We start from the raw sequence: 26,486 nt of genomic DNA, 5'->3' as shown, positions 1-26,486 counted from the left end.
ACTGGATAACAGAACAAAAAGATTTAAATATGTTATGAAATTGTCATTAGAAATTATTGTTGGGATCTGTTAGCTTTAAGTGAAAATAAATTCAAATGAAACCCATTGAAAGAGTTTATAAGCACTTTCCTTTAAATAAAAATAAGTCTCCTTCCAATTAAATGGTGTATATTCTCCAGTAGAATAATTCTCAGGAAATGTGTAAGACTGAAGCATTTGCACAGGATTAAGATTGCTTATAGCAGCTTACAGGGGACTGGAGGAAATAAATATTTCATAAGAAATATGGAAATGTAGTAGGAATAGTTTGTTAAAAATTACATAGTTTAGTTCATCTATAACAAAGTAGGTAAATGATGAGAACAATCCTTTGATTTCCCTCTTGAGGATGGAAAAAATTGAGTTCTTTCACATCTCTGATTTCTGAGATTTCCCTAAAGGTAGGTGTAAATCAAAACCACTTTTGACATCTAGTATTTCATAGATAACTGTTCACAAAATTGATTGTCCCTGGAAAATATTTGTTCTGCCTGCCTTATCAACAGTACTGCAGAAATACTAGGAAAAATGACAACTGAAACCTAACATACTTTGATAGATAACTTGTTATATCCACACCCGACACATCCATTAGGGCATAGCATGGAAGAAGGTTACTCCTACTCTTATGTGTATTTACTTAGATAAGTGCGCTCTAACATAATCTTAACACCGAGTCAGTCTTCATCTTGATAGCCTTTAATAGAATATAAAAGCATAGTGAGATAAAATGTGCCTTACGCAAATAGCTGAAGAAAATTGTCCTGTTGAAGAGCTTTGAACAGATCCCCTTCACCCTCTCCATACCTTCTTTCCTTAAGCTCCCCTGGATAATACTCTATTTTTCGCTCCTTCCACTCCCTTGCTAGCAAACACATCTTGTTTATCATTTGTATGAGACAGTGAGTTGTTGACAATCTTCAAACGGTACTTTTGCTAACAAGCTTATCTTATCCAGTTCTGTGTCACGGTTTCAGAGTAATAGCACCATTAAAATATGCAATAAAGCATATGAAAGAAATTGATGAATGTCATTGAGGTGATAAGACGTCATTGCTGTGTTAAACTTGAGAGAGAACAGATGTATAGCCCCCAGCAGAGAAAATCTTTGTCTGGCTTGGGTTTGCTTAAGCTAGGTTATAGCTATAGAGTGATGCCTTTGTCACTGATGGAAATGACAGCGAATGGCTGTTGCTTTTATATTCAGTTCAAGACAGGCTCTGAGCTTATTCAGAATGTAAGAGATCCCATTTCTGCTGTCAGTCTGAACCTGCAGGATTAGGAGCCAGGAGCATGAAGGTGATGTGCTTGTGTCCAGTTGACATGTCTCCATTCAGGATGGGCTACGAAAGTGTAGATTTCAGAGCTCGTGACCCCTGTTGGAAATGGAGCATGTTCAGCTGGGGTGGTTTGAGTGGCCTGAGGCACTGAGAGCTTGTTCCAACCTCTGATATCAAGTATGGTGCAACGATTCTGCTGAGAAAGTTCCACAGTCATACCAGAATAATACAAGAGAGGAAGAAGGCAAAGAGATTGTAAGATCAGTTTTATCCCAAATAAAATTGAGGAGAAAACTTATGGCTTTAAAGTTGTTTATGGAATTAAGCAGATTAAATTAACTTGGAAATACACAGCTATAATGCTAATGAGCTGATAGAGAGCTTATAATAAAAAGAAATATATGGTGAATTTAAGGATGCTGATTCAAAGAAGTTATTGAAATAGTCTGGTTTTATTTACTTTGTTTAGTCCCTTCTCAAAATGTACCTAGTAGTCTAGAGTATCTCTAAAGTATAAAACATTATAGTGATAAAATGGTAAATGCTTAATTTTTGACCTCTGAATGTGTTACAAGCCTTAGAGACATAGGTGTATGGTGGTAGATGAGTAAATTTGTAGGCAAAGGTAAGAAAGTATACGTAGAATACTTAATGGGTTCCTCTGTTTTTACAAAGTATTTATGTTGTATGCTGATTTGTATACACATGAGCTTAATGAAATCCTGCTTCATTAAGTTGTAAACTTCCATTGAATCCAAAAAAACTGTAGACACTGAGTTCCTAATAAGAGTTCATGCTTGATCCCCTCTCTTTCATCCTGTTTATCTCTGTGAATTCTCAGATTCAAAATACAACCTAGATTTTAATTCAAATATGTTGCACGCTACAAAGCTTTATTAGAAGCGTTAACCTCATAAGTATCTTTGAGCACCGTCTGAAATGAATTTCAAAGTTTACTACTTCCCTGTCCTCAGTCACAATGAACTTCAAAAATAAAAACAATGCAAGAAATGAAAATATAGCAAAAAAGAGGGATGTGTTAACGTGACCCCTTTCTCTATCTGAAATGAGAATAGCAGCAGGAGCTCCAGGCACATGTAGGTAGCCTGTACAGTCACTGTGTGTGAATGTTGTGAAAAGACCTTCAAATCCCACAACCACGTTGGTTTGATACCGTGACAGCAGTGTGCCACGACACTGTGTTTGAGATGTAAATGTGAAGTGAAAGAAGCCCTTTCTCCTTGCAGTTTACCTTTCAAGATAGTATTTCACTTCCTCGTGAACAGTATTAAGATTTACTGAGATGAGGAATGGAGAGCCACCTTTACTACTAGCTAAGTCTCAGGAAGGACAATTTGAAGCAGGCTTTTCAGTGTTTGCCTTAGTACTCCTGCTGGCATTTTAATATAGGGGAATAGTAAACTGTCCCATAGGGAAAGCTTAAAATTGTTAGGGTTTTTTTGTGAGGATCACTGGCATGATATTTCTATTTATATATAAATCATAATTAGATTATTCAAACTCCATTTTTTTTAGGCCCTTAAGTGAATGTTTATATAAATTGTGCTATTGAAAATAGCATGTCTAATTCTGTGAGGCGTGGTTCCATATTCACCACATTGTTACCATCATATGTTCAGTACCATCTTTTTTCTTCAGTATGACTCAGTAGGAATATATGTTCACCTTTTAATACAGCCATTTTCCTTTATTTTCCTCTAATTATATTTTGTTGTGGTTAAATATTAATATTAGAGAGGTTTTAACTGATTGAAATACTAATAAAGTTGGTGAGATCTGTTGGAGTTTGTGCACCCAGTTATTTGTTTCCATAAATACTTAGCTATGCATCAGTTTTGCTGTATTAGAAGGTTTTTTCTTTTTTTATGTGATATTGGACTTCTAATAATACTTATTTAGGCTCTGCAGAATTTAATGCAGGTCTCAGAAGAATCTATTACCTTGAATATTTGCTGCCTCAGCCTGTCGGTACCCACCGCAGCACTAGCAGCAAATTTCTTGTAACTCATATATTGTTCCAGTAGTCTAAAACCAAGCTGTAGTCAAGTTTCTTGCATATCTTGAACTTACTGTGTATGTTGGCAAATGAAGCCTGTATGTTCTGCCCACCAGAGGATTGTCATTGAACTCTCAATGTCCTTCCAAAGTCAGACCTGATTGAGGCTGGAAGGGTATTTGAAAGGATTTGTGTAACTCTCACCATCTTCCTTTTCTTTCAATCTTGTGTAATACCCAAGCAAAGACATTAAGGATTTATATTTGTAACTATTCTTTGGCAGGAATAATTTTTTTAAAAAGTAAAACTTAGTATTTCAAACAATTTCCACTGTATCAGTAAGAACCGCTAGTGATAGGTTTTTTTTCTGAGAAACTTTCAGTAGAAGGTCACAATGTAATTTTAGTGAGGTTGCGAGTCATCATTCATTTCTAAGATAAGATTTACAGTATACTGTGTCTTGTACGTAGTTTTTATTTCAAAGTAGAGAAGTTTTTGGTTAATTTTTCATTAGTATATATGAAGGCTGCTGTTTTGTTGGGGTGTTTGGTTTTTTTTCCTGGTTCCTACAGTTGAGTGTTTTATTGGAAAAAAATAAAAAAATTAAAATTTCTCAAAGCCAGTTATCTCTGTCTGGGGAGAGGTTACATGCTTGCAAGGACTTCAGTTAATAATATGTTTTATTGGAATAGTGTGAAAAAGACATGTCAATAACTTTCCCTAGATGAAGAGAATCCCTTGAACATCATAGACATGAATTGTAGAGCTGCTTTGGTTTTATGGCCATTTTAATTAGCCATCCTTCAAACTTTAAATGGTAATATATTGTTTCCTTTGAAATTACTCTTTTCCCGCAGTGGATTAAGAATGCATTCATATTTTAGTCTTTTGTTAAAAATGTAATCCTTTATACAGTAGCTATTGAAATATTTAAGTGTTAGTCACTTAAGGCAACTTTTAACTTAATAGAAACTCATTTTCTTCTTGTAAACGGATTTTTAGGAGACTATTTACGTTAACATTCAGAAGTCCTTTAAACATTAAAGATTCAGAAGTACTTATTCTAATTCATATTTTATTAAGTTAATACACTAATCAGCAAGCAATTATTCCACAATATTGCTTATCTATAAGCTATGTGTACACACATGTACATGTATTAATATAAAGAAAAGTTCTGGCCCAGGAAAGTCTATACTTTATATTTTTTTGATTTTTATATTCTTATATTTTATGAAAAGAATAAAGAACTGAAGAGACCCAACTAAAGAGAAAGATGTAAGATTTTCTCATGGTTTGCATAAAAAGAAAATCTTGTTTATTTTGTTGGAACTATTTACTTTTCAAGAGCAAAAGAAATGATAGTGCTGAGTTAATACGCATAGTTTTTGAGATGTCAAAAAGTAAATGATTGGAGCTAAATGAAAGTTAAAATATTCTCTTCTCTTAATATCATTAGGATAATAGAGCTTCAAAATATTTTTTCCCCAACTACTGATTAAACTGTTAATACTAAAATTGTTATTTGCTTTTGTGGTTTGTTTAAAAAAAGTAAAAGTAAATGTAGGAGGGATGTGACTACTGTAGAGACAAGACACGAGTGTAAAAACACTCCTACGCGTTACTGGTGATGCATATTGAGAACTCTGCGTACAATAATTCTTGATTGAAATAACTAAACTAGATTTTGTTAACTAAAAAGTGTATATGCAAAAAAAGTTGCTTTTGGTTTTATTACTCAAATATTTGTTTAAATTACTTCCATTTATAAGCTCTGGTAACGAGTCTGAGTAGCAACTAACTGAAATATTAATTAGAGAAGAATTCTCAGCTGTCCATAGAACATTAAATATAACAGATGTGTGTCTCAGTTCCTTTAAAAAAAAGAGTAAATTAGTATAATAAAATTCTGACTGGTAAAGAAGAGAAAGTACATACCAATCTGAACTGAGCAACAATAAGTTTCATAGATGCTCTCCTTTGTATTAATCTGAATACCTAGATATCTAGGATCTTCTACTAGTAATACTATGAGCTTTCTGAAGGGTAATCTCTTCCCCACCCTTGAAGGTTTCTTTGACATCTAGACTTTTATAAATAAGCGTATCTGAGAATTCTGCATACAATGACTCTTGGAAGTAACTAAGCTAGTTTTTGGTAACTAAAAAGTGTGTATGCAAAAAAGTTGTCCCTTTTTTCCCCACTGATGCACTTTGCTTAGAAGCTGAGCATCTCAAGTTTCAGTTGAGTTGCCTGTCTAATGTTGAGGGTGAACACCAGTCAATAAAATAATCTGAAATAAATTTGAAAATCTCAGCATGAATGCCTAACAGACTTCATATTCTGAGAAGTTATCTAGCTTTACATATCAAATCTTTTGGAGGATGATTTTTGAATATAATGATTATTGGAAAATAGGTATTTTTCTTCCCTGGAATTATTAAGAGTAGCATATTATGTATTGCTTATTTGCGTGCTGTAGTTACTGCAGATCTAACTCCGATACTCATCCGTAGCAGTGGAGTTGGTTCTAGTAAAAGGTACACATGTAATTAGGTGGAGTTACAGCTTGGCAAACTCCATTGACTTCTACAGTCATTAATAATTTATCTTTTTTGAAGTTTAATAAACTCTCTTCTAGACATTGCATTATTTTGATTTCTTTCCCCATTCTTCTACATCTTTCATTCCAATTCTTCACGTGTAGATCCTAAGTTCACAGAGCCTTTTTCTCTGAACTAAGCAAAGATTTTTTTAGAAAATGTATCTGTTCACTCTTGCTCTTAATGTTTTACTTCTTAACTCTTTGTATAGATGGAGCAATCCTTAAGTGTCTCACCTGCTCAGAATATTATTGGTAGTGAAAGCTGGTTTTTTTCAATTTGCTAATTTTTTTGATGGCAGATTTGATCAAGAATATCTTCTTGTGTTTCTTTAAGGAATGTCACTGTCAGCAGGATCTTCTCCTCTTCATTCCCCCAAAATAACTCCTCATACATCTCCTGCTCCTCGAAGAAGAAGTCATACTCCTAACCCAGCAAACTATATGGTGCCTACTAGTGCCTCTGCTTCTGTTGCTAATGCTGTCTCTCAGCCTCCATCTACTGGCCAGGTGATCCAGAAGGAAACGGTGGGTGGAACAACGTACTTCTACACTGATACAACTCCAGCACCTGTCACAGGAATGGTATGTTTGCTTTCGGTACAGAAGTGTATGGAGTTTCCAAATGCTGAGTTGGTTGATATTACAGAGATTATTCTTTGGCCTGTTACTTGTAGTTGTTCTCCAAATAACTGAAATTTAAGGACCAGAGAATTTTTTCAGTCTATTTTTTCATTTACCTCTTTGTAGAGTTTTGGTTGTTTTTATACAGCAATAGAAAGTGTTTTATGTATATCTCAGTGGGTACATACATAATAAGAAAACATCAAAAATTTGGATTGGTTGTTTTTTTGATACATTAAATTACTCTTACAGTGAAGGGGAAAAGGCAGTGAAAAAAATGTTAAAATAACTATGTACATACATACACACCCCCTTGAAATCATTAGCAGTGAATATCACATAAGGAAATTGTAACGTATCTGACAGTACATTTGTGACATGCACTGTGCATGAAGACTTCATAATTGAGTAGTTCAAACTAAAAGGATGATAGAACTCTTTGTTTTCCTTATCCTTAAGGATCTTAAACTGCTTCTTAAATTTTTTTGTTTTCAGGTATTTCCAAACTACCACATTTACCATCCAGCTGCACCTCATGTTGCTTACATGCAGCCAAAAGCAAATGCACCTTCCTTCTTCATGGCAGATGAGCTCAGACAGGTGAGATGACAGGAGAATTTAAAGGAAAATCACAAACATTTTGGCAAAAAACTAGAAAATCACTAATAGTAGAAGAGAAATAGCCACTCAATCCATGCGGTCAATTTTCCCTGTGGAGAATTTTAAAAAATGGATGGAGCGCTACAGAGGGTAGGAGTGGGTTGCAACGTATGTGACTGCAATCTAATCTGCATGCCATGATTTACTCTTCAGCTAAGTATTCTTCCTTCTTGTATATGGCTTCATTTATGTAGCATTCCTTTAAGCTGTAATCCTATCCAGTTTTAAGGTTTTTCACTGAAATGAAAGTATACGCAGGTGTTAGTTGATGAGCCCTTCCCTGAGGGCTGGCTGTGACTGGTATTTATTTCAGCTTTACTGCAGTAGGTGCCTCTGGCAATGCTAGCTCGATCTAATGTGTGTTCTGCAGCTCCTTACTTCAAGAATTTATATATTTTGTCATTAATGTTTTCAAGCTAGTGGTCTTCTTCCCTGCCCCCAGACACTTGTATCAACTCCCTGTTTTAGTACAAGTAGCTGGTACTTCAAAGACAGTGTACTGTTAACTTAGCAAATATGATGAGCTGAAGTATGTTCAAAACTTGACTTGACTTGTTCTTCAGGAACTGATCAACAGGCACTTAATAACTATGGCCCAGATTGATCAGGCTGATATTCCTGGTAAGTAAATGTTTCTTATAAACTAAGCTGTGATCATGTTGTTCTGCAACCATGTGTATTCAACAATATTAACATCTTGCAAAAAACACCGCCTGTTTTTAATTTTTCATGAACCCTTAATCATCAGCCCGGGCTGTGGATAACCAGATACAAAGTATTTCAGCAATAAGAAATTTCTTTTTTGCTTCTATTCTCTTTTCCTTCTGTAATTTTCTTCTCTTTTGAAACTCTTTAATGGTTGGGAATACTTAAAATTGCTGAGAAAGGAAAAATCATTAAAGCAATAAAGCCTCATGAAGAACAGTATTGTTTTACTTTGTACATATTGCGTATTCCTTTAAAGGATGCATATATTTTCAAAGGCTGTATATAAACTAGCAAATTAGTTATTTTAACGTGAATTGGCTGGTATATCAGAGAAAACTCTACTAGTTGTCAGGCAAGAGAAGCATATACTATGCATTGTAATTTCGCTTTTCGAGAATTTACAACTGAATTGAAACATTCTCTGTCATCTGATAAGACATTTGTTTCTTGGGGGTTTTTTGGTATTAAAGAAAAAATAGTGAATTTTAACTTTACATGCACCAAAAAAGATGGTGCAAATAATTTATGTATTAATGACAATAATTTTAATCTTCTCTGCTACTGTAATAACTTTCTCAAAGTCAACTGATGCCTAATATGTTTCTGTGTATAAACTGATTTTAGCAGTTCCTGCAGAAGTGGACAGCTACCACAGTCTCTTTCCTTTGGAACCACTGCCACCGCCCAATCGGATACAGAAAACAAGCAACTTTGGATACATTACATCATGCTATAAAGCTGTAAATAGTAAAGATGACCTGCCATATTGCCTTCGGAGGATACATGGTGAGAAAAATTGAGTTATGTCTATGGGACTAGCATTCCGAAGAATGCTAGTTATATTTTAATGTCTGGTTGCTTTTCAGTAATTTCAGAAGAAACATTGAAGTAAAAAATTCTCCCGCAAAACATTACATTTTAAACCATGGGGTTTGTTCTCTTTTTTTTTTTAGGTTTTCGTCTTGTTAACACAAAGTGCATGGTATTGGTTGACATGTGGAAAAAAATTCAGCACTCAAATATAGTAACCTTACGTGAAGTGTTTACCACTAAAGCATTTGGAGAACATTGTAAGTTTTTGTTTTGTTTTTTTCCAACTGATGTGTTGAGACTTTATTCTAAATATGCTTGTGTTAGTAATTGTCACATGTTTCTATTTTTAAGCTCTTGTGTTCGCATATGATTTTCATGCTGGAGGAGAGACTATGATGAGCAGACACTTCAATGACCCTAGTGCTGATGCCTATTTCACAAAACGAAAATGGGGTAAGGAAAATACGTTATCATACAGTACTTCTGTAAACCATTTCTAATACTTAAGCAGTAAATAGCTAGTCAGAAATAGTCTTTCAACTTAATTTTTTAGCTATCAGTTCTGACATATAATAAGCTGATTGGGATCAGAGAACTCTTCTTCACTTTCTATTTGTAAAATTTCTGAATTATTTTTTTTTTTAAATAACAGAAAATTATAACTAGAGTTAAAAGTAAAGATAAAAGTCTAATGAACAATTTACTTTTCTGGTCACATTTGACTTACAACAAATTTGCAAAATTGACATCAGTTTGTAAGGGAATTCCTTCACAGGGAAGTAAGTTTGCATGGGAGTCATGAACTCTGGGGTCCTAATTACAGGTGTCACCTGACACTTATTGGAGATGTTTCCAAAATTGTCAGTTTGCTTGCTGTTCAGGTGCCCTTGACTTATACATTATGAGGACTAATTAGTGTTTTATTTAATGCTTTGAAATGTGAAGTACTAGTTAAGACAACAAATGGATTGAAAAAATCCCTGTAACATATTCTTTTCAGACACAAACTTCACATCATAGGTCTAATTTTTTTTTCCAGATTTATACTATGACTTCAAAGGAGTCACTAAAGCTACTTCTACATTGATAAATAAAATCTGTCACAGCATGGTCTGTAGCTCAGCAAGTCGCCCAGCAGAGCTCATATCTATATGGCTAAAGCCTTTTCCCCTCCAAAACTGCCAATCATACTGCCAGTTAGGACCAGTTTGTGACCCACGCAGTCACACAAACTACATCCAGGTGTGGTCTGGAACACAACAGGCCAAAGCTATTAGTAGAGCCCAGTGCCATGCTGAGGAAGAGATGCTCACAGCTGAATGGAATCACAGAAAGAGTTAGGGTAGGAACCCTCGGAGCTCATTTGGCACAACTTCCTGCTTGATGAAGGACCAACACTGAAGTTAGATCCAGCAGTAGGGATGACCACAGGGCTATAACTTGACCTTCTTTATTTTATTAGAGTACATGTTCCCTAAATGTCTTTAGGCTGCCAGTGTATAAAGAGAAGCAGAAGCTAAGGTTTCTTCTTTCTTGTGCCTTTTGAAATTAGAGCCTTTAGCTGTGAATTCAATCTGTTTCAAAGGTTGGCATGGAAAACTTGACTATCTGGTAGATCAGAGCATAATGGATTGGTAGCATGTGAATACATTCAAAGGCTTGTAGATGCCTTACATACTGAGTAATTCCCACTGGTTTTTGCACTGAGCTGACTGGTATAAGTGAGGTTGGAACTTGATTTCCACCATTGGTTTTGGTGGTAATATCTTAGACAGAGGAGACCCTAGTTTGACTTGTCCTATCCTGTGGCAAGTCAAAGAATGCAATTACAAATTCAGTGAGCCTGATGTGAAACTAATTTGGTAGGATAAACCTGAAACACCTACTGCCAGGTTAATGATTGTTACTTGCAGGACTAGACTTCCGAGTGTCTCCCACCCATGGTTTTCAATTTCCATGTAAATCAGTCCTTGTTATGTTTTTATACCTCTCTAGAATATTACAGAAGAATGGTGTCTGTTCTAGATAAAATAATAGAAGTTATGAAATTCTCAGCAATATTCTTTTGTCACACTGGAAAAGAACTAAGTTTTGCTTCTATAAAGGGCAGTCATGTCTCATTAATCTATCAGAGTTCTTTGAAGGAAGATCCAGTAGATAAGATCCTGGGTTTTCAATGAAGTCCCTCAGAGTCTCTACAAGAAACTAAGTGACCATGAGATAAAAGAGAAGGTCCTCAGTTAAGTTAATAACTGGTTGGAAGATAAGAAACAGAGTAAGAATGAACAGTTGCTTTCCACAGTGAAGGGAGATCACTGATGGGGTCTCACAAGAATATATGCTGTGAGTTGTATTTCTTAACACATTCATTTATTTGCACTGAAGATAAACAATGGTCTGTCAAAGTTTGCTGATAATACCAAATTATTTGGATTGTTAAAAATAAAGGCCAATTGTGATGGATTGCAGAAGGATCTTACAAGACTGGAACTCTTGGCAATAATGTAGCAGGTGATGTAATGTAACCTGATGTGATTGAGGGAAAATATAACTCTGATTTTAAACATAAATTGATGGCCTCTGTCATAGCTGTTACCACTCAATGATATATCTGGGGTTATAGTTAGGTAGATTAAGGAAAATATTGTCCTTTAGCTGAATAGCAGTAAATAGGAAATGGATTATTGCAGGCTATTAAGAAAACACAATGAAATGGAAGACATTGTATTCAAGATGTGGGTGCATCATAGACTCATATCTGTAGTTGTGGTCCTCCTTGCACATTTTGAAGGGTGTAGAAGAACAGCAAAGAAGTTGAGAAGAGGTGACAGGGATGATCAAAGGCATGGAACAGCTTCTGTATGAAGAACAGCAAAGTGGAATAGTACTTTTCGTGCTCTTAAAGATGGACAGGAATATGATGGGGTTAAAAATGACTGGAATATGGTAGGTGTCTGAAAAATCATCAGGGATAAAGAAAAAATGAATAAGTAACAATAGCTTGCTATTTCTTCCAGCCTAGAACTAGGAACTGACAAATGAAACTAGCTAGGTAGCAAATTCAAAACCTGTGTAAAAATAATTAAGACGTGGAACTGTGTCACATATTATTGTGGACATTTGCCTAGGTTCAAGGGGAAAGTGGGCTTACTCGTTGAGGAGAAGTACTTGAGGACTGTTAACTGCAAAAACAGTCTTTAGCTCAGGAGTTCTCCAAGCTGCAAATCATTGGAGGCTAGTAGAATATTCTATTTGTTTATGTTCATATGCTTAGGTATCCATTGCAAGCTACTGTTCTGATTTTAGTGTGCGTGTCTTTGAAACAGGTTAGTGGGCTATCTGGACCATTTATTTCACCTACTATAACTTCCTTCTATAGGCAGGGATGGCCTTTGAAACTGGAAGTAAGACATCAATTTCTGTTCAGCCAAACCAAAATATTATTTAAGATGAGCTGTTGTGGCAGAACTTACAGGGATATGCAAGGAAAATAACTCTCTCTTGCCTGTGGCACTTCTCATTACCTGCTCTTCCAGTCTTTTTATTAGATAAATCGGGTGGAAAAAAAAAGTCACCTGAAATTCCCCAATTTTGCCAAATCTTTCTGCACATCTTTGCTTTGGCCTTTTTTTTTTTTGTTTTGTAACTGCTGCTTTCTAGTCTGGTCCTCAGTAGAAGGAGCAATTTAAGAGAGAAAAATAAGATTGCATACCTATAACTTGATTTCTCAGAATTGCCTGCCTTCACGGATCCTTTCTCCATCCCCTCACAGAGTTTCTTGGCCGTCTGCCTGCCTAGAGGAGACTCCCAAGAGAAGCAGGGGAATGGATGGAAGTTGGGTACTCTGCAGCATGAGGCCCAGATTAGTGCAATTGCTTTTAAAGGTTTTAGGAGGCACAACACTGTGAACCTGATCAGTGAACTCAGAGAATTTGATTTCAGGTATGCAACCTTATTTATGTTGAACACTGCAGTTGGCAACATGAGACTTTGACAGTTAAAAGATGAGGATTATGGTTTACATAGCTGTCTTGCATGTCACTGGTGTCAGTGTGGTCAGTCTCGGGTTTTTGCTTTTTGCCGTGTTATTTGCAGACCTTGTTACAGAACTACTTTGGAAGGGATTTTGTGTGGGGAAAAATAGTGGCTTATTTTTATACTGTAAACTTATGTCTCTGCTTCTGAATTCTATAGAATGTATTGCTTGTGTTTTTATGCAATGAAATATCTTCTTTCTTCAGGTGATACAGTGTGATAATCTGATGTTCACAAGTTTTTAAAACAGGAGTCTGACTTTTCAGTTAATTACTTGGAGTACGTAGATTCGAAAAGTTCCTTTTTGTTTGATTCTCATTCCTCATATTTCCTCAATACACTTTTATTTCCATCAAAAGTGTCTAAATGTTAAATCTATCATTCTGAAACTTGTTGATTTTCTTCCACCTTTCTGATATTTCTCAACTTCAGATTATAGTACATGTTAGCAAGTTTATCTCTGTAGAAATGGTGTTCTTTTTAAATTAGCAAGTTAACCCAAAAGTACTGAAATGTTCTCAACAGGCCAATAATTAAATGATAAACTATATTCAGAATGTACCTATTTTAAAACTATTGGTTAGAAAATCCTGGCAAATTAACAATAACTATCTACTGCTGCCAGTAAGGTTTTTCGTTTGTCCTGATGAATTTTTGTGGTTGGCAGAAATAAGCATGCCTTTGATATGTCCTTTGGTCCATTTATTAAAAGCGGTCTGAGTAATTAAACCTTAGTATATATGGTGTTAATAGTAGTTTTCAGCACCACAGATTCTGCTCTTCAGCAAATACTTTCTAACGAAGATAGGCAAGTTTCCTGGTCCTTGTTTTCCTTTGGACACAGTAGTAGTAGTATGGACTTCACTGCTGACTTTACAGTTTTTGCATCCCCAGTTGGTGAATGTTTTTTCATAAAATACCTGTTCCATTGAAAAGGGAATAAGTTGTGTACTTAGACTGTGATGAGGAGAAAGAATATATGAATATTGAAAGTCAACGTGATGTTGTTGAGGACAAAACATATGACTAGTAATTATCCTAAAGTGCCTTTGCCAAAAACTGCAACTTTTCCAAAGTGAATTCAAGTTTTCAGTTTCTTCATTTTTTTTACAAAATGTAGTGCTGCACTAGTAGTTCAGAACCTTCTTGTATATTGAAAACTGGGAAATGTAAAACCAAAGCCCAGGTTTCCCTGGAGAATGGGGGAGAAATAAAGGCTACTACTTTTATCTTACTTTCAGTACTTTAACTCAGGAACACTAAACAAACACTGAACAATTCACTGTTCTCAATGTAAAAGACTGATTTACAGGCCTGAGACGTTCAATTTAGTGAGCAGCTAAATCTTTCATCGGGCTTCTGATACTTTTCTCATAACTGTGTGATGAGACTTGATGTTCGTTAGCATGCTTTCTGACAGTGTTCCTGATGATGTAAAACAGGTCCTGCTGCTGGTGGTCCCAGCTCTTTCTTCCCACCCCAGGACTATCCCTGACTTCGTCCTTGCTCTGGGGAACTGAATTTCATTTGAATGCTTTTTAAGAAACAAAAAAGAAGTATATACGCACACACACATCGGTGCAAAGGGGACATTTCTTGCTCAGTGGACAACATCACACCACCGAACTTAAACTCATTGTCAGCATTATTTATTAATTTTTATTTTAACACAACGAGGAAAAATAATGGATAGGCTGTGTTTTTTGGAATGGCAGTTCTTTAATTTTTAATCTTCTCCATTAGTGTCTATGCTCTGCATCTCAGAGAGATGAAAGTAGTGGGAGAGTCTGCCCTGCAGTAGGTGGGAAGAACATAATCTGAAATTTTGCGTGCTGTGGATTCAGCCTGTGGTGGGAAGCTTTTGCAAATCAGTCATGAAGCCTCTAAAATACCACTTCTTGATGTAAAGTATTTCTGGTCATTTTTGTAAGGTTTTCTGATATTCTTGTGATGTTTTCCACTGTGTTCAGCACTGTTTGGAAAGCTTTCAGCTGAAGAGCAAGCTTTTGGGTATCATGTCCTTGGGTCCTTGCTCAAGTGCCATCTGTGGCAGACCTGATGGACCTTCATGGGATATACTTTGTAGTCAGCATTGCAGCAAACTGAACTGCTTTTAATCTGACTTGTTTTGAACAGATAGATATATAAGAGGGTGTCTCAAAACTGATTCTTCCACTGCTTTAGCTTGTACCTTTAGTGTATGGGAACATGGAGTTCAGCCAACCAGTCTGAAAGCAGCAGCCTAGATTTGGCTGTAGCCTCAAGTGAGTCTTTCCGGTAGTAAAATAATGTTGTTGCTTGATCGAGATTTTCTGATAGAGGAGGAGAAGCTGTGTTGAAATCTGAGCTTTCAGTTTTTCAGTGTATGTTGAATATTCTCTTGGTTACATTGCCTTTATCTAGAAATCAAAGGGCAAATGGTGTTGTTTTTAAGTTGCATGCAGAAAAATAATGCCCAAGTTTTGGCTTTTCTCTCTCTCTTTGGGATGTTATAGCAACATTTCTGTTCTGGAAATATTTCATACAGCTGTAACTGTCTAGTAGTGTCCATGTGCATTCCTGTTAAACATATTGCGTGCCTTGCTGTTTACCAAATATAAAGTGTTTTCTATAGCAAGTAGTAACTAGAAAAGGAGTCTCGACTAATAAAAGAGGTTATATCTCCTCGCTCGTTTTATGTCATTGTAACTTATGTCATGCTGAAGAAGAGAGAATCATGAGGGGGGGTAAAAAGTTTGCTACGTGAGACTTCTGGTATGCTGGTCTGTGGGAAGTGATTTGCATGATGATTCATCAGGAGGCCAGAAAAAACAAAGAATATCTCATTATATTCAGCCTTCAGTAGACATGCCAGGCTTATTGCTATTTAAAGGAGTCAGTGTCTTGATCTTTATAATCTAAACCAAAGCACCTTGAACCTGAAAAATCAGCTAAAGTTTAAAAACAGACAAAAGCTCAGAAATGAAAGCTGGGAACACTCCCAGCCCATCATCCCAAAATCAGTAAAATTTCTAAGTAAAAGTTTTTCAGTAATATGTTTTACTTTTTAACTCTCGCATTTATATGTTTGTGTGTACACATGCAAGCATACATATACATCCCACCTTATTTTGAGCAAGTGTACAAATGTTGATATGCTCCTGTAAGGAGAGGGGGGGGGGGAAAACCAACAAAAAAACCCCACAAGAAACAAATGTCTTATCAGATGATAGAGAATGTTTTAATTTGTAAGTCTTTCTACAATAAAGGAGGTAAACCGGGATCTGTTGCAGCTATTGTGGTACATGCTCGTTGTTTCAAAATACTGGCACTTCTACTTCTGAAGTAGCTGTATATTTTGATGTACCACCCACTTTCAGCAATTTCTAAGCAGTGCTCTTTTTATAGACGTTATTCATCCTAAAGTTTAATAATCAGCATAGTTTTCCTGAATGTGAAAGTGACAATAATAATGCCTAATTGTCAGCATTTTAAAAATATGGTGTCCTTCCACAAAAACCCAAACCAAACAAAAAAACCTCCAACCCAACCATTAAAGCACAGTAGATGAATCTTTCGAGGACTGTTAAGAGTTGAATGAAATGAGTATGTAAATTAATTTTTTCATTCTAATTGTGCTAACCTTTAATTTTATGTAGTAGCCTTTCTTTGATGCTTATAACATTTTGCTTCTAGGTCAACACGATGGACCTCTACCACGGCAGCATGCTGGATTGCTTCCAGAGTCTTTGATATGGGCATATATTGTGCAGCTCAGCTCTGCGTTACGGACCATTCATACAGCAGGACTGGCGTGCCGAGTGATGGATCCAACAAAGATTCTAGTAACAGGCAAAACAAGGTAACGAAAGCATCATTCTCACTGTACTGTGATCTGTATTCAGAAAGTTCTGTTACTTTTAGCTGGCATGAGACTAAAAATGAATACATGCTAAAACTTGTAATTTTTTAAAGTTCTTATTTTTAAAAATATTTTGGGAAGACATATTACATTATCCTCAAAATATTGTTCAGATCCACTACTGACAGTTTAGAAATTTGTTGATTTATTTGTGAACTGAAGACTGTCTGTTGCATTTAATCAAATAGTAAAATTAGTCATTTCTGCTTCATAGTAATTTGCTGAGTATTGATGACTTCTTTTGTCATATGAAATCATTCAATGAATGCTAGAGGAAAAATTGAGTAACCAGTAAAATTTCAATGCCACTTCTTCCTTTTGTTTTTAAAGGTTACGAGTTAATTGTGTTGGAATCTTTGATGTTTTGACATTTGACAACAGTCAAAATAATCCACTGGCATTAATGGCTCAGTTTCAGGTAAGACAACAGTCACCAGGTTGGTGACTTGGCACGGGGAGTACTGAAAACCAGTGTTACTCCTTTTGGGAAGACAAGTATTTTAGTTAAATTGTAGTTCAGTACATCTCTCTCTAAATAACTTTTCATTCGTGATTTGATCTTGCTTCTGCCATGCGTTACTCAAATTTGCTTGTAATTTAGAGATGTGAATGCTCATTTTGCTGTCTTCTGCTTCTAAAAATTCAGCAATCTCACCAAACAGGTTGACCTGTTAGTGTTTAACAAACTTAAGTCAGAAATTGTTTGAAATATGAATTTCTAAAGGAAGAAGAAAAATCTTACATGTAGTGCTAGAGATCAAAAAATTATGGTTCAGTAACAGTTTCCGCTCTGCTTTCTTTTTTTTATTTTAACAAAAATAACAAATTGTTGAATACCTGTTCACAGAGGAGTAAGAGATCTTTTAAATAACTGCACTTAGGCCTTCTCCTCACTCCTAAAAGTTTCTAGTGTATCTTTATTTTAGGCTCCTAGTTTTTCCATGCTCTCCTGGCGTTCTCTGAAGTGTGGACTCTGCATAATTCCTGAATTAAGAAGAATCCCTTTAGACTTAACAAAAACTGTTCCACAGTCATCTGGAGCATCACTGTGTACAGGAGTGTCTCTTTCCCTAACTTCCCCTCAGGGTAAAGTACATTGCTTCAGCAGTCATCACATACCCTGTCCATACTGGGAGTGAAAGACTACAGCAGGGAGTTGGATTTAATTTATTTTCATTAATTGAGCTTATTCACTGTGAGAAAATTGCTCATTCAGAGTCTTCTAGTGATAAATTAAATGTTTGAACTTTGGCCAGACAGAAGAAACTATCTTATTGGAGACCATGTCCTAGAACATAGCATCATAGGATTTTTTTTTAATTGATACAGTAAAGCAATTTTCAGTGTACTTAGAGTACATCAAAGGATTTCCTCCTGCCCAGCTACATATCAGTGGGCTTTTGGTAATCATATAGTGGAAAACAGCTGAGAAAAGATAGGAATACATGCAAGTGAGGTATTCCATGCCTAAAAATGTAATGATTTTTAACCTAAATACTTCTTTAATTTTAATTGCAGCTGGGAAAGATATCCTCCTGATATATTATGACATTCAAGTAATTTTAAAGCAACATGTTTAATGTACGTGGAGGTACAAATCTAAAAAGTACTCGCAGGTACATAAATCTGTCAAAAACATTTACCACTATAGCAGCCCAACACTTGGCAACTAACTTGCTTGGTAATGCCTACTTTTGTTGATGGGGGATGTTTTTGCATGTTTTATACAATGTTAGTATCCAAATTGTTCAGGTATCACTGCTAAACCATAAATGAAGTACTCTTACATAGTTTGGAAGATCTAAACTAGAGTTAGAAAACATGATATTGCCTTCTCTTTTGTTACTTCCTCTAGAAGGGCTAGACTTTCACTATCCATTTTGTTCCTTCAGAGATTCTGGGCTGAGTTCGTTCCTTGAAATTCAGGAGGCATTTATCATCCTCTACCTTTGTTTGCCCTAGCCAGATAAAATTACAAAATAACAGCTGCTGCTTGTCCTTTTTCCTCTCGATCCGTGACCCAGTTCCTGAATTCCTCTGGGACTCCTGTGACTGTTAAAAATGTAGGTTATCTCTTGGTTTACTGCCCAGCTAATATGCATTTCCTTGTTGCTGTCTTCAATGGAGGAAAGTATTTTTGTTAGCATTTGTCCCTTTCTGGCTATTTCCTATTGTTAATATAGATAGGAAAGAGTTTGGCCAGAACAGTGAGGGGCTATGTAAAAGGAATGCAATTGTTCTTTACAATCTGTGTTAAACACCTGAATTTATATGATTATTTAAGAGTTAAATAAAGGCAACAATAAGGGAAGCTAAAAAGAAGTAAATGAAATATGAATGGCCACTTGCATTAAAAACAAGGTGTTAAACCTATATAAATTCCAGCACATTACTTTCTACCCCCTAGCCCTTAAGTCTTGTGTCAGTCAGTTACAAGATACAGATGGGAGAACTGTAAATGGTGATGTAGGAAACAGCAGAAAGGTTTAATAAATATTTCTATGTTTGGAATAAAATGAAGGTGAGTCCTCTCCATATGAAATGAAGAGAAAACATAAGTTTTGTTGACTTAACGAGGGCTATAAGGTTATGTTTGCTCAAAGTAAATATTTTTAATTTAGCAAATCAAAATAACTTTCACATACACCTCAGCAAGTTTAAAGAAACTAGCTGAAGAGGCATCTGTAGTATTAATGTTGACTTAAAAAAAAAAAATCACAAAATCTAGGACCTTGGAGGGACTTCTAAGTGCAATTCCAGAACTTAAAAGGATAAGCGAATCCACAGAATTGTAAAGTGGATGAGCTGATATTGATCCAAGCAAAGCAGTGGAACAGGATAAACAAAAAAGTACTGTCAGTTTCAAAGAGTTTATGGAAAATGGATCTTGTCAAAAATAAGATTTATTAGACTAGCTTACACGTCTGGCTGGTAAAGCCAAGTATATAAAATGCTGAGGTATCTCCAGGGCATTTGGCATAATAGCACATACCTTTTTAATATTAACAAAAAAAAATTACGCAGAAGGGAAAGGGTACCTATTCAATTAACTTTTAAATTGCTCACTGACATATTTGAAATCCATTTGATAATGGGGAGACATTAATGAAGAGGGCTGTTTCTGAGTTCATCTCCTAGGGGTTGGTTTTTAGTCTAATGGTATTTAATATTTCTATCAATGAACTAGATGATGGTGATAAAATCTTTACTAGCAAAGCTTTCAGGAGATCAAAAGATAGCTTGGTACAGGTTACAGTTACAAATTGAATTGCTAATTAAATGGTCATTAGTTGCATGCAAAGTATATTTTTGAACAAAAGGCAGCCTGTACTTAGAAGGTGTAAAGCTTTTCCTTGAAGTTGAGAATCAACTTAGTATGATGTAGTTGTTGATAGTTACCATAGCAAAAGCCTTCTGGCAGGTCTGTGGCAAAAGGAACTGGTGTGATCCATAGATACATGCAAAGCACGATATGGAATATAAACAGGGAAATGATCTGTATCTTGCACTAGCAAGGCTACTGTAGGAATACAGCATTTATTTCTGGTGTCCCTGCTCCAAAGAGGTCTAGTAGTTCTTGTGAGTCTCCTTTAACTTTTCTCTGCCTAAAAGCAGGAATAGCTGAATCTGAGAGCAGGTTAGGGCTTAATAGACCTATGTGGATTACCTCTTAGAGAAAGGATGGCGTACCCCAGCTTCTGGGAATTTGCGTACCCTGTCTGCATGGATAGAGCTGGTCAGTGGATGGTAGTTTTGCCCGTTCTAAAATAGGAATCTGACTTCCTTAATGGTGAGGGACTGTTTATCAGGGAGTGTAGTGACAGGACAAAGGGTAAGGGGTTTGAGCTGAAGGAGGGTCGATTTAGGTTAGATGTTAGAAAGAAATTCTTCCCTGTGAGGGTGGTGAGGCACTGGAACAGGTTGCCCAGAGAAGCTGTGGATGCCCCTGGATCCCTGGAAGTGTTCAAGGCCAGGTTGGATGGGGCTTTGGGCAAGCTGGTCTAGTGGAGGGTGTCCCTGTCCATGGCAGGGGGGTTGGAACTAGATGATCTTTGATCAACCATTCTATGATTCTGTGATCTGATGGGCCCCTTTCAACTGGTGATAGTCTATAATTCCCATCACACAGGAAAATTACTGCTTGTCTTTGTGCACTTGTAAAACTTTAAACATTGGGCGTTGTAATAACACTTTCTTTCAGGGTTTTGGCTGTCAGTGAATAGTGAGGTACCTCCAGAGAGCAATTCAGCTCACTCAAAATCTGAATTGTCTTGCAGAATTACAAATACCTTAAGTTGATCAGATTCTTAAATGAATTGCTTGAAATTTAAGTTCCTAAAATTAGTGGAATGAATCCAAGCCACTTTTGCAACGAAAATAAGTTAAGCATTGACTGCAGTTTGATATGTGTGTGTTTTGGTGTGCTGTATCATCTCTGCCAGTTTTTCTATTAGATGTAATTTGCAAAACAAACAAAAAAATAAGGTTGCTAGTCAAATGCTCAAAACCCACTCAATTTAGAATTTCCTGGCTGATGTTAATGTAAGACTTTTTCTCAACCATTTTTGAAATCTGATGCAATCTGTATTATGAAAACAGCTATGTAAAGGAAGACTATGTTTTCATAGGGTCTGGCCTGAAGTTGTGTATTTTCAGTGTCTGAGTTGTGTGATGATAGGGAATTTATACAGGATACATCCTTATGAATTACTAAATGTTGGAAGGTATTAAGTGTAAAGTAGGAGACTGCAGAAAGAAGAAATATTGTGATTAATACAAATACATATTTCTTCTAAGTCTTTCAGAGAAAAAAAATAAAAAGGCCATTGTGCCAGGTGACATATGTCTATAGATACTGCATCAGCAAGATTTCTCTGTTTAGTGCTATGGCAGTGTCCTCTGCTGCTCAAATTGACTCCTTGGTAGTGGAACCAAGTGGGTTCCCACCAAAATGGGGTTTGTTGCTCTGGTTAATCTTTCTTTACCACAGTACAAAGGAATGCTGATACTTAGGAATTCTTGGTTCCTTAGGAAATTGAGTCTAGCAAATGCCAGTTCCATCTCCTTCTCTACCGCTTTGTCCTTGTGTCTGCCTCATTTTCCACATCCTGTTTCTGTCTTCCTTAGCTACAAGAGTACCATGCTTTTTTAAACTTCTGCCATGTTGTGTGTCTGTGTTTAAATTGTGCTGCTCTGCTCAGCTACTGCAGCCAGAGGCAGCAAACATGGAAAGTCTTCCTTCTGCAAGAGCTGTGAGGGGCTGTGGCATGGTCACCGTCACAGCTGTTTTCTAAAGCTGTCAAATTCTAAACAGAACTTCTAATGTTGCAGTGCTGCCAAATTTTTGGTCAGTCTTACAGAAATGATGGAAGGTGTATCCCTTGTACGACTGTGTTCTCTGCTAAACGGCATAGCCTTGCTCCAGACTATGGAGCTGACATTCTCAGTAATTAGTAGCTTTCACTTTTTTACTTCTACAAAGATATCTTATTTTCTCAGAAAAAAACCTCAGGAAAATACTAAATTTGTATCTCTGACTTCTTAAATCCAGTCTGAAGCAGGCATCCAGCATGGCAAGCTGCAGGTGTTTCAGGTTTGGCCAAGCTGTGTGCAGCTGAAGGCCTTCCCATGGAAAGAATCGGGCAGCTTTTGCTATGAATGCCATTGTCTGATACTAAATTAGGCTCCTGTTTTTAGGGGTGGGCATTCAAATCTGGTATAGCTTTTCAAAATAATTTCTGGTGGCTGTCTATTAAAATTGACAGAATTTTCTGTTGTGGCAAAATAGCCTGTATGCAGCATTCATTTTATAAGAGCAGTTAACACTTTTAAGGAAAGTGTTCAGTAACGCTAATGATGTCTTCATAAAATTTGATGCTGCTCCATTTGTCAGCCATACAGACCTGTTCCTGGCTAGTTGTTTCAGGCAGTTCATATCTCTTCACACTGGCCGTTAAAGATGAAAATTTTTGCCCTTTGTTAAAACAGAAACATTGTTTGCAGGAATCCAGTGTGAGATTCACACTGGGTGGCCAGTGTGAAAAGATATGAGTCCAGCAAATGATGTTTGTTTTAACAAATCATCCTTGATACGTATTTTTGCATCTCATATTGAGAAGACTTGTTTTGTTTGCCACCAACTCCTTGACTCCTCAGGAGTGAGTGGGTGGTTAGGAGAACCTCTTTGCAGAGCTGCTGCTCATTACAGAAGAGTTCTCTCTGGTACTATCCCTAAGGTAAAATAGGTAAATTTTAAGCATTCAAAGATAAATGTAGTACCTAGAAATTACTAGGTATCAGGACAGATTATCCTCTCTGTTTTAACTACTGTAACTTGGACAGTTGTATTGAACTATGATTTGAATAGTGCTTCTTTTAGTTGCTCAAATTCTTCTAAGGTTATTGATGAACTGTCTCTCTTTAAATGCCATCTAGTACCATAGGTAATACTTACCTGTACTAAGAATCTTATCTTTCCCTGTTTTCCCTGTTAGCAAGCAGATCTGATCTCCCTGGGGAAAGTTGTGTTGGCTTTGGCTTGCAATTCTTTATCAGGAATTCAGAGAGAGAATTTGCAGAAAGCAATGGAACTGGTGACAATCAACTATTCCTCTGATCTGAAGAATCTGATTTTGTAAGTTTGCTTAATAAATCTTTTAAAGGAAATTACTACTTTGAATGAAAATGTCTAATTTTATTTTTAGATGCAACTAAGATTACAGATATAACTACTGTCATTGAGTTGTCTGCCTGGTCAATGCATTGTTAAACATTATAATTTAAAATTTGTTTGCATAATGTATATTTTCATGGTGTATCTAATAAAATCGATGTCCTTTCTTTACTAAGTGTGGGTAAAGCTCCTAATAAGAATTAGGAGCTTAAAAAAACCCAAGCTTTTGAAGTTGTCTTCAATAATGGGTTTCATTGTCTATTATCAACCCTAGCAATATGCTAGTCTTATCTTGCAGTTTCAGAAGGTGTTGAGAAATAGGCACATTGCCTTTTTGACCAAAGGGTTGAGTGCTATTTTTTCTTGGCCGCATGTTATTTTCTGTTGTTCTTCAATAGTATAGTCAGCCTTTCACCTCTTGCAGCCTAAGAGGGAAAAGTAGAAATCTTTGCCCCCTCCCTCATTCGAAAAACAATTGCATTACAATCTGAATCTTTACATCTTCTCTCTTATTGAGTATGTTCTTAATGTTGCAGTGGGGTGAACTATGCAGTTGCATGAAAATACACCCCTGTCTTGTATAAATAACTGACTGGATGTATACGTGTAAGTTAACACATGTTTTCTCCGTTAATATCTTTTTTAAGAAACGCTGCAGTTCTCAACTTTGTGTATTAAATAGACATCAGGGTCAAATAAGTATAAAATCATAACAGGATGATCTCTCTGGCATTTGCAGCATGTTTAAGTAATCTTTTTGGGGGTGGGGATATTTTGGCAGGTATTTGCTGACCGACCAAAACAGACTTCGCAGTGTAAATGATATCATGCCTATGATTGGTGCACGATTCTATACTCAGTTGGATGCCGCTCAAATGCGAAACGATGTTATAGAGGAAGACCTTGCAAAGGTAAATAATTTAGTAATTCCTACAGGAAGACCTATGGTCAGTATTCCTGCAGCTGTACCTTAAGAGGGAATGTTTTCTACTGTTTTGTTTTTCCCCCCATTTCTTTGCTCAGCAACCTAAGTAATCTGTCTGCAGACTTGAGAACTCTGTGCTCAAGGTATTGAAAGTCCAAAAGCTCCAGGAGCCACTGGTTTTAGGATGTCGTCAGCTGGGCTTTAACTGAAGTAACATCTTCGTGTCCAACGAGCAGTCTTGGAGAAAAGATGTTCTTAACAGAATGGTTAAAAAGTAGTATTCTGAGTAAATAAGGCCATGTATGTCATCACACACTAGATCATGTAGCTTGTGCTAGAGTTTATACAGCAACAAATGTTGCCTGTAAATTCTTGGATAGATTTGGATTCCAGTGTCCCTTTACTTATCTCATATGTTTTTCTTTCCAAAAGAATGCTATATCATGGAGGTAAAGGCTGCCATCCTCAGTTTCCCTGAAGTGTGCACCTTTTGCTGTGTGGGTCTGGTTAGTCTATGAAGTTTAGCCAAGGTATCACGTGCTAGCTACAAAGGAAATACATAGTTTGTCCCGTGTTAGTGTGTATTTGTTCAACAGCAAAGGATGTCTGCTCATCAGAAGCCACTGATCACAGGATTTTCTAACAAGACTGAGATATATTACAGAAGGCTTTTGTGATGCTGAAGATGTGTGGGATATGGTATTAAGTTTTTAGGATTTAATCAAGTCCCGTGACTCCTTTCCATTACTTACCCTCACTGAGATTCTTAATCTGGTTCTCTTAATTTCTCCACCATTGGCTTGTTGGATAACAGTTTTTCCCTCCTTAGTGAAAGATATTGAAATCCATCTGAAGCAGAGAGGCCACCTGGAGACACAGTGCCAGTGTTGTTGCTCAGCTGTGTCACCACTGGGCATCTGCAAGGCAGTGGCATTCATATAGATGTGATTTTGGCTTTTATGTATTTAGCCACATACCAAAAAATTATTTGGAGGTTGTATAGACCTTTGCTAGCTGGACAAGGTAAATCTTCCCTGTCAATCTTGAAGTGTAGCTACTGTTGTGGTACAAGCTGTTCTGCTGTGTGTGTTTTTTAGACTGGTAATAAAGTCCTGAACCCATAGGTTGTCTAAGGTCAAGCTGTTATCACCTTGACCTACTTTATTTACCCAGCTGTGCAGAGTAATCTACTCCAGACTGAATTAATTTCAAATCAATATGATCATGCATGGAATGAGATGCAGCTTAGCATGAATAATGTTGGAGAGCTGGGCCATGGGAGAATATAAATAATATCAGGAGAGAATCTTTTTCCTGCCAGCTTTGAGCAATTTTTACTTAAACAAAAGATTAATTCACAGTGTAATGTAAGCTAGGATGTAACTCTTTTTGCTGTATCGTAAGAGCTGAGGAAAAATGTATGAAACCAATTTTTCAGTTGCTTGGATTCTAAGTATCTATAACTGTAATGTTCTGTCTTTTGTGTGAGCTTGTTCTCATTGCTTGATCTCTGTCATTGATGGACTCAGAATTTATACTGGTTTAAGACTTAAATTTTAGCTTTTCTTAAAAACTTGTTTTAAAATTATATTTGGTATCAATTATAATTTGAATGTTAATCTGATATTATTGTTGCTAAATATTTACCTATAATGGCTTACAAAGCATTTCTGAAAAACAAATCTGGTGGATTATGTTCTTTCTCATTCTTACCTGAAATAAGGTATTATACTATAGACTTCTACAGGTCTCGGTAACTGTGGGAATATATATAAACATGTTCTTGTTTAACTTACTTTATTTTAGCATACCTGCAAATAGAGGCTGGCAAGAGACTAGGCTTATGTTTTAAGAAAAAAATAGTTTGCCTAATCCAGTTCCTGCTGGGACAGAAAAGTGTTGTTAGTTGTTAAATCTTCATGTTATAATTTGAATATGAAGTGCTGAAATGAGCATTGGGCTACTGATACACAATATAATGCATTTGATCTCTTTCTGAAAAAAATATACCCTCTTCTTAGAATAAATCAATTATTGTAATTAATAGTACTTCATCGGCATTACTACTGTATATCTTTTGCAAATAAGTGTCTTAATGTAATGTTTCAGAAACTTTAATGACCTCTTTCTTGTCTTCTAGGAGGTGCAAAATGGAAGGTTGTTTAGGCTTCTAGCAAAATTGGGAACAATCAATGAGAGGCCAGAGTAA

General features: G+C 36.2%; 1 protein-coding gene across 6 annotated transcripts in view; it reads left to right on the top strand.

Moving 5' to 3' along the window:
- Positions 1–26,486, top strand: part of PAN3 (poly(A) specific ribonuclease subunit PAN3) — an 81,974-nt gene that overhangs the window by 48,671 nt on the left and 6,817 nt on the right. For 5 of the 6 annotated variants that reach the window (XM_054817746.1, XM_054819369.1, XM_054816018.1 and 2 more), the window contains 11 exons: positions 6,276–6,523; positions 7,058–7,162; positions 7,786–7,843; positions 8,555–8,716; positions 8,884–9,000; positions 9,095–9,196; positions 16,454–16,619; positions 17,010–17,097; positions 23,174–23,313; positions 24,134–24,263; positions 26,418–26,482. In XM_054817746.1, coding sequence (XP_054673721.1) covers positions 6,276–6,523; positions 7,058–7,162; positions 7,786–7,843; positions 8,555–8,716; positions 8,884–9,000; positions 9,095–9,196; positions 16,454–16,619; positions 17,010–17,097; positions 23,174–23,313; positions 24,134–24,263; positions 26,418–26,482 — 1,381 coding nt within the window. The remainder of the gene's footprint in view (positions 1–6,275; positions 6,524–7,057; positions 7,163–7,785; positions 7,844–8,554; positions 8,717–8,883; positions 9,001–9,094; positions 9,197–16,453; positions 16,620–17,009; positions 17,098–23,173; positions 23,314–24,133; positions 24,264–26,417; positions 26,483–26,486) is intronic. The other variant, XM_054816873.1, reaches the window with a different exon arrangement.

The sequence above is a fragment of the Grus americana genome, chromosome 1 (genome assembly GCF_028858705.1).
Source record: "Grus americana isolate bGruAme1 chromosome 1, bGruAme1.mat, whole genome shotgun sequence".
Classification (NCBI taxonomy): Eukaryota; Metazoa; Chordata; class Aves; order Gruiformes; family Gruidae; genus Grus; species Grus americana.
This window is presented reverse-complemented; position numbering and strand designations above follow the sequence as displayed.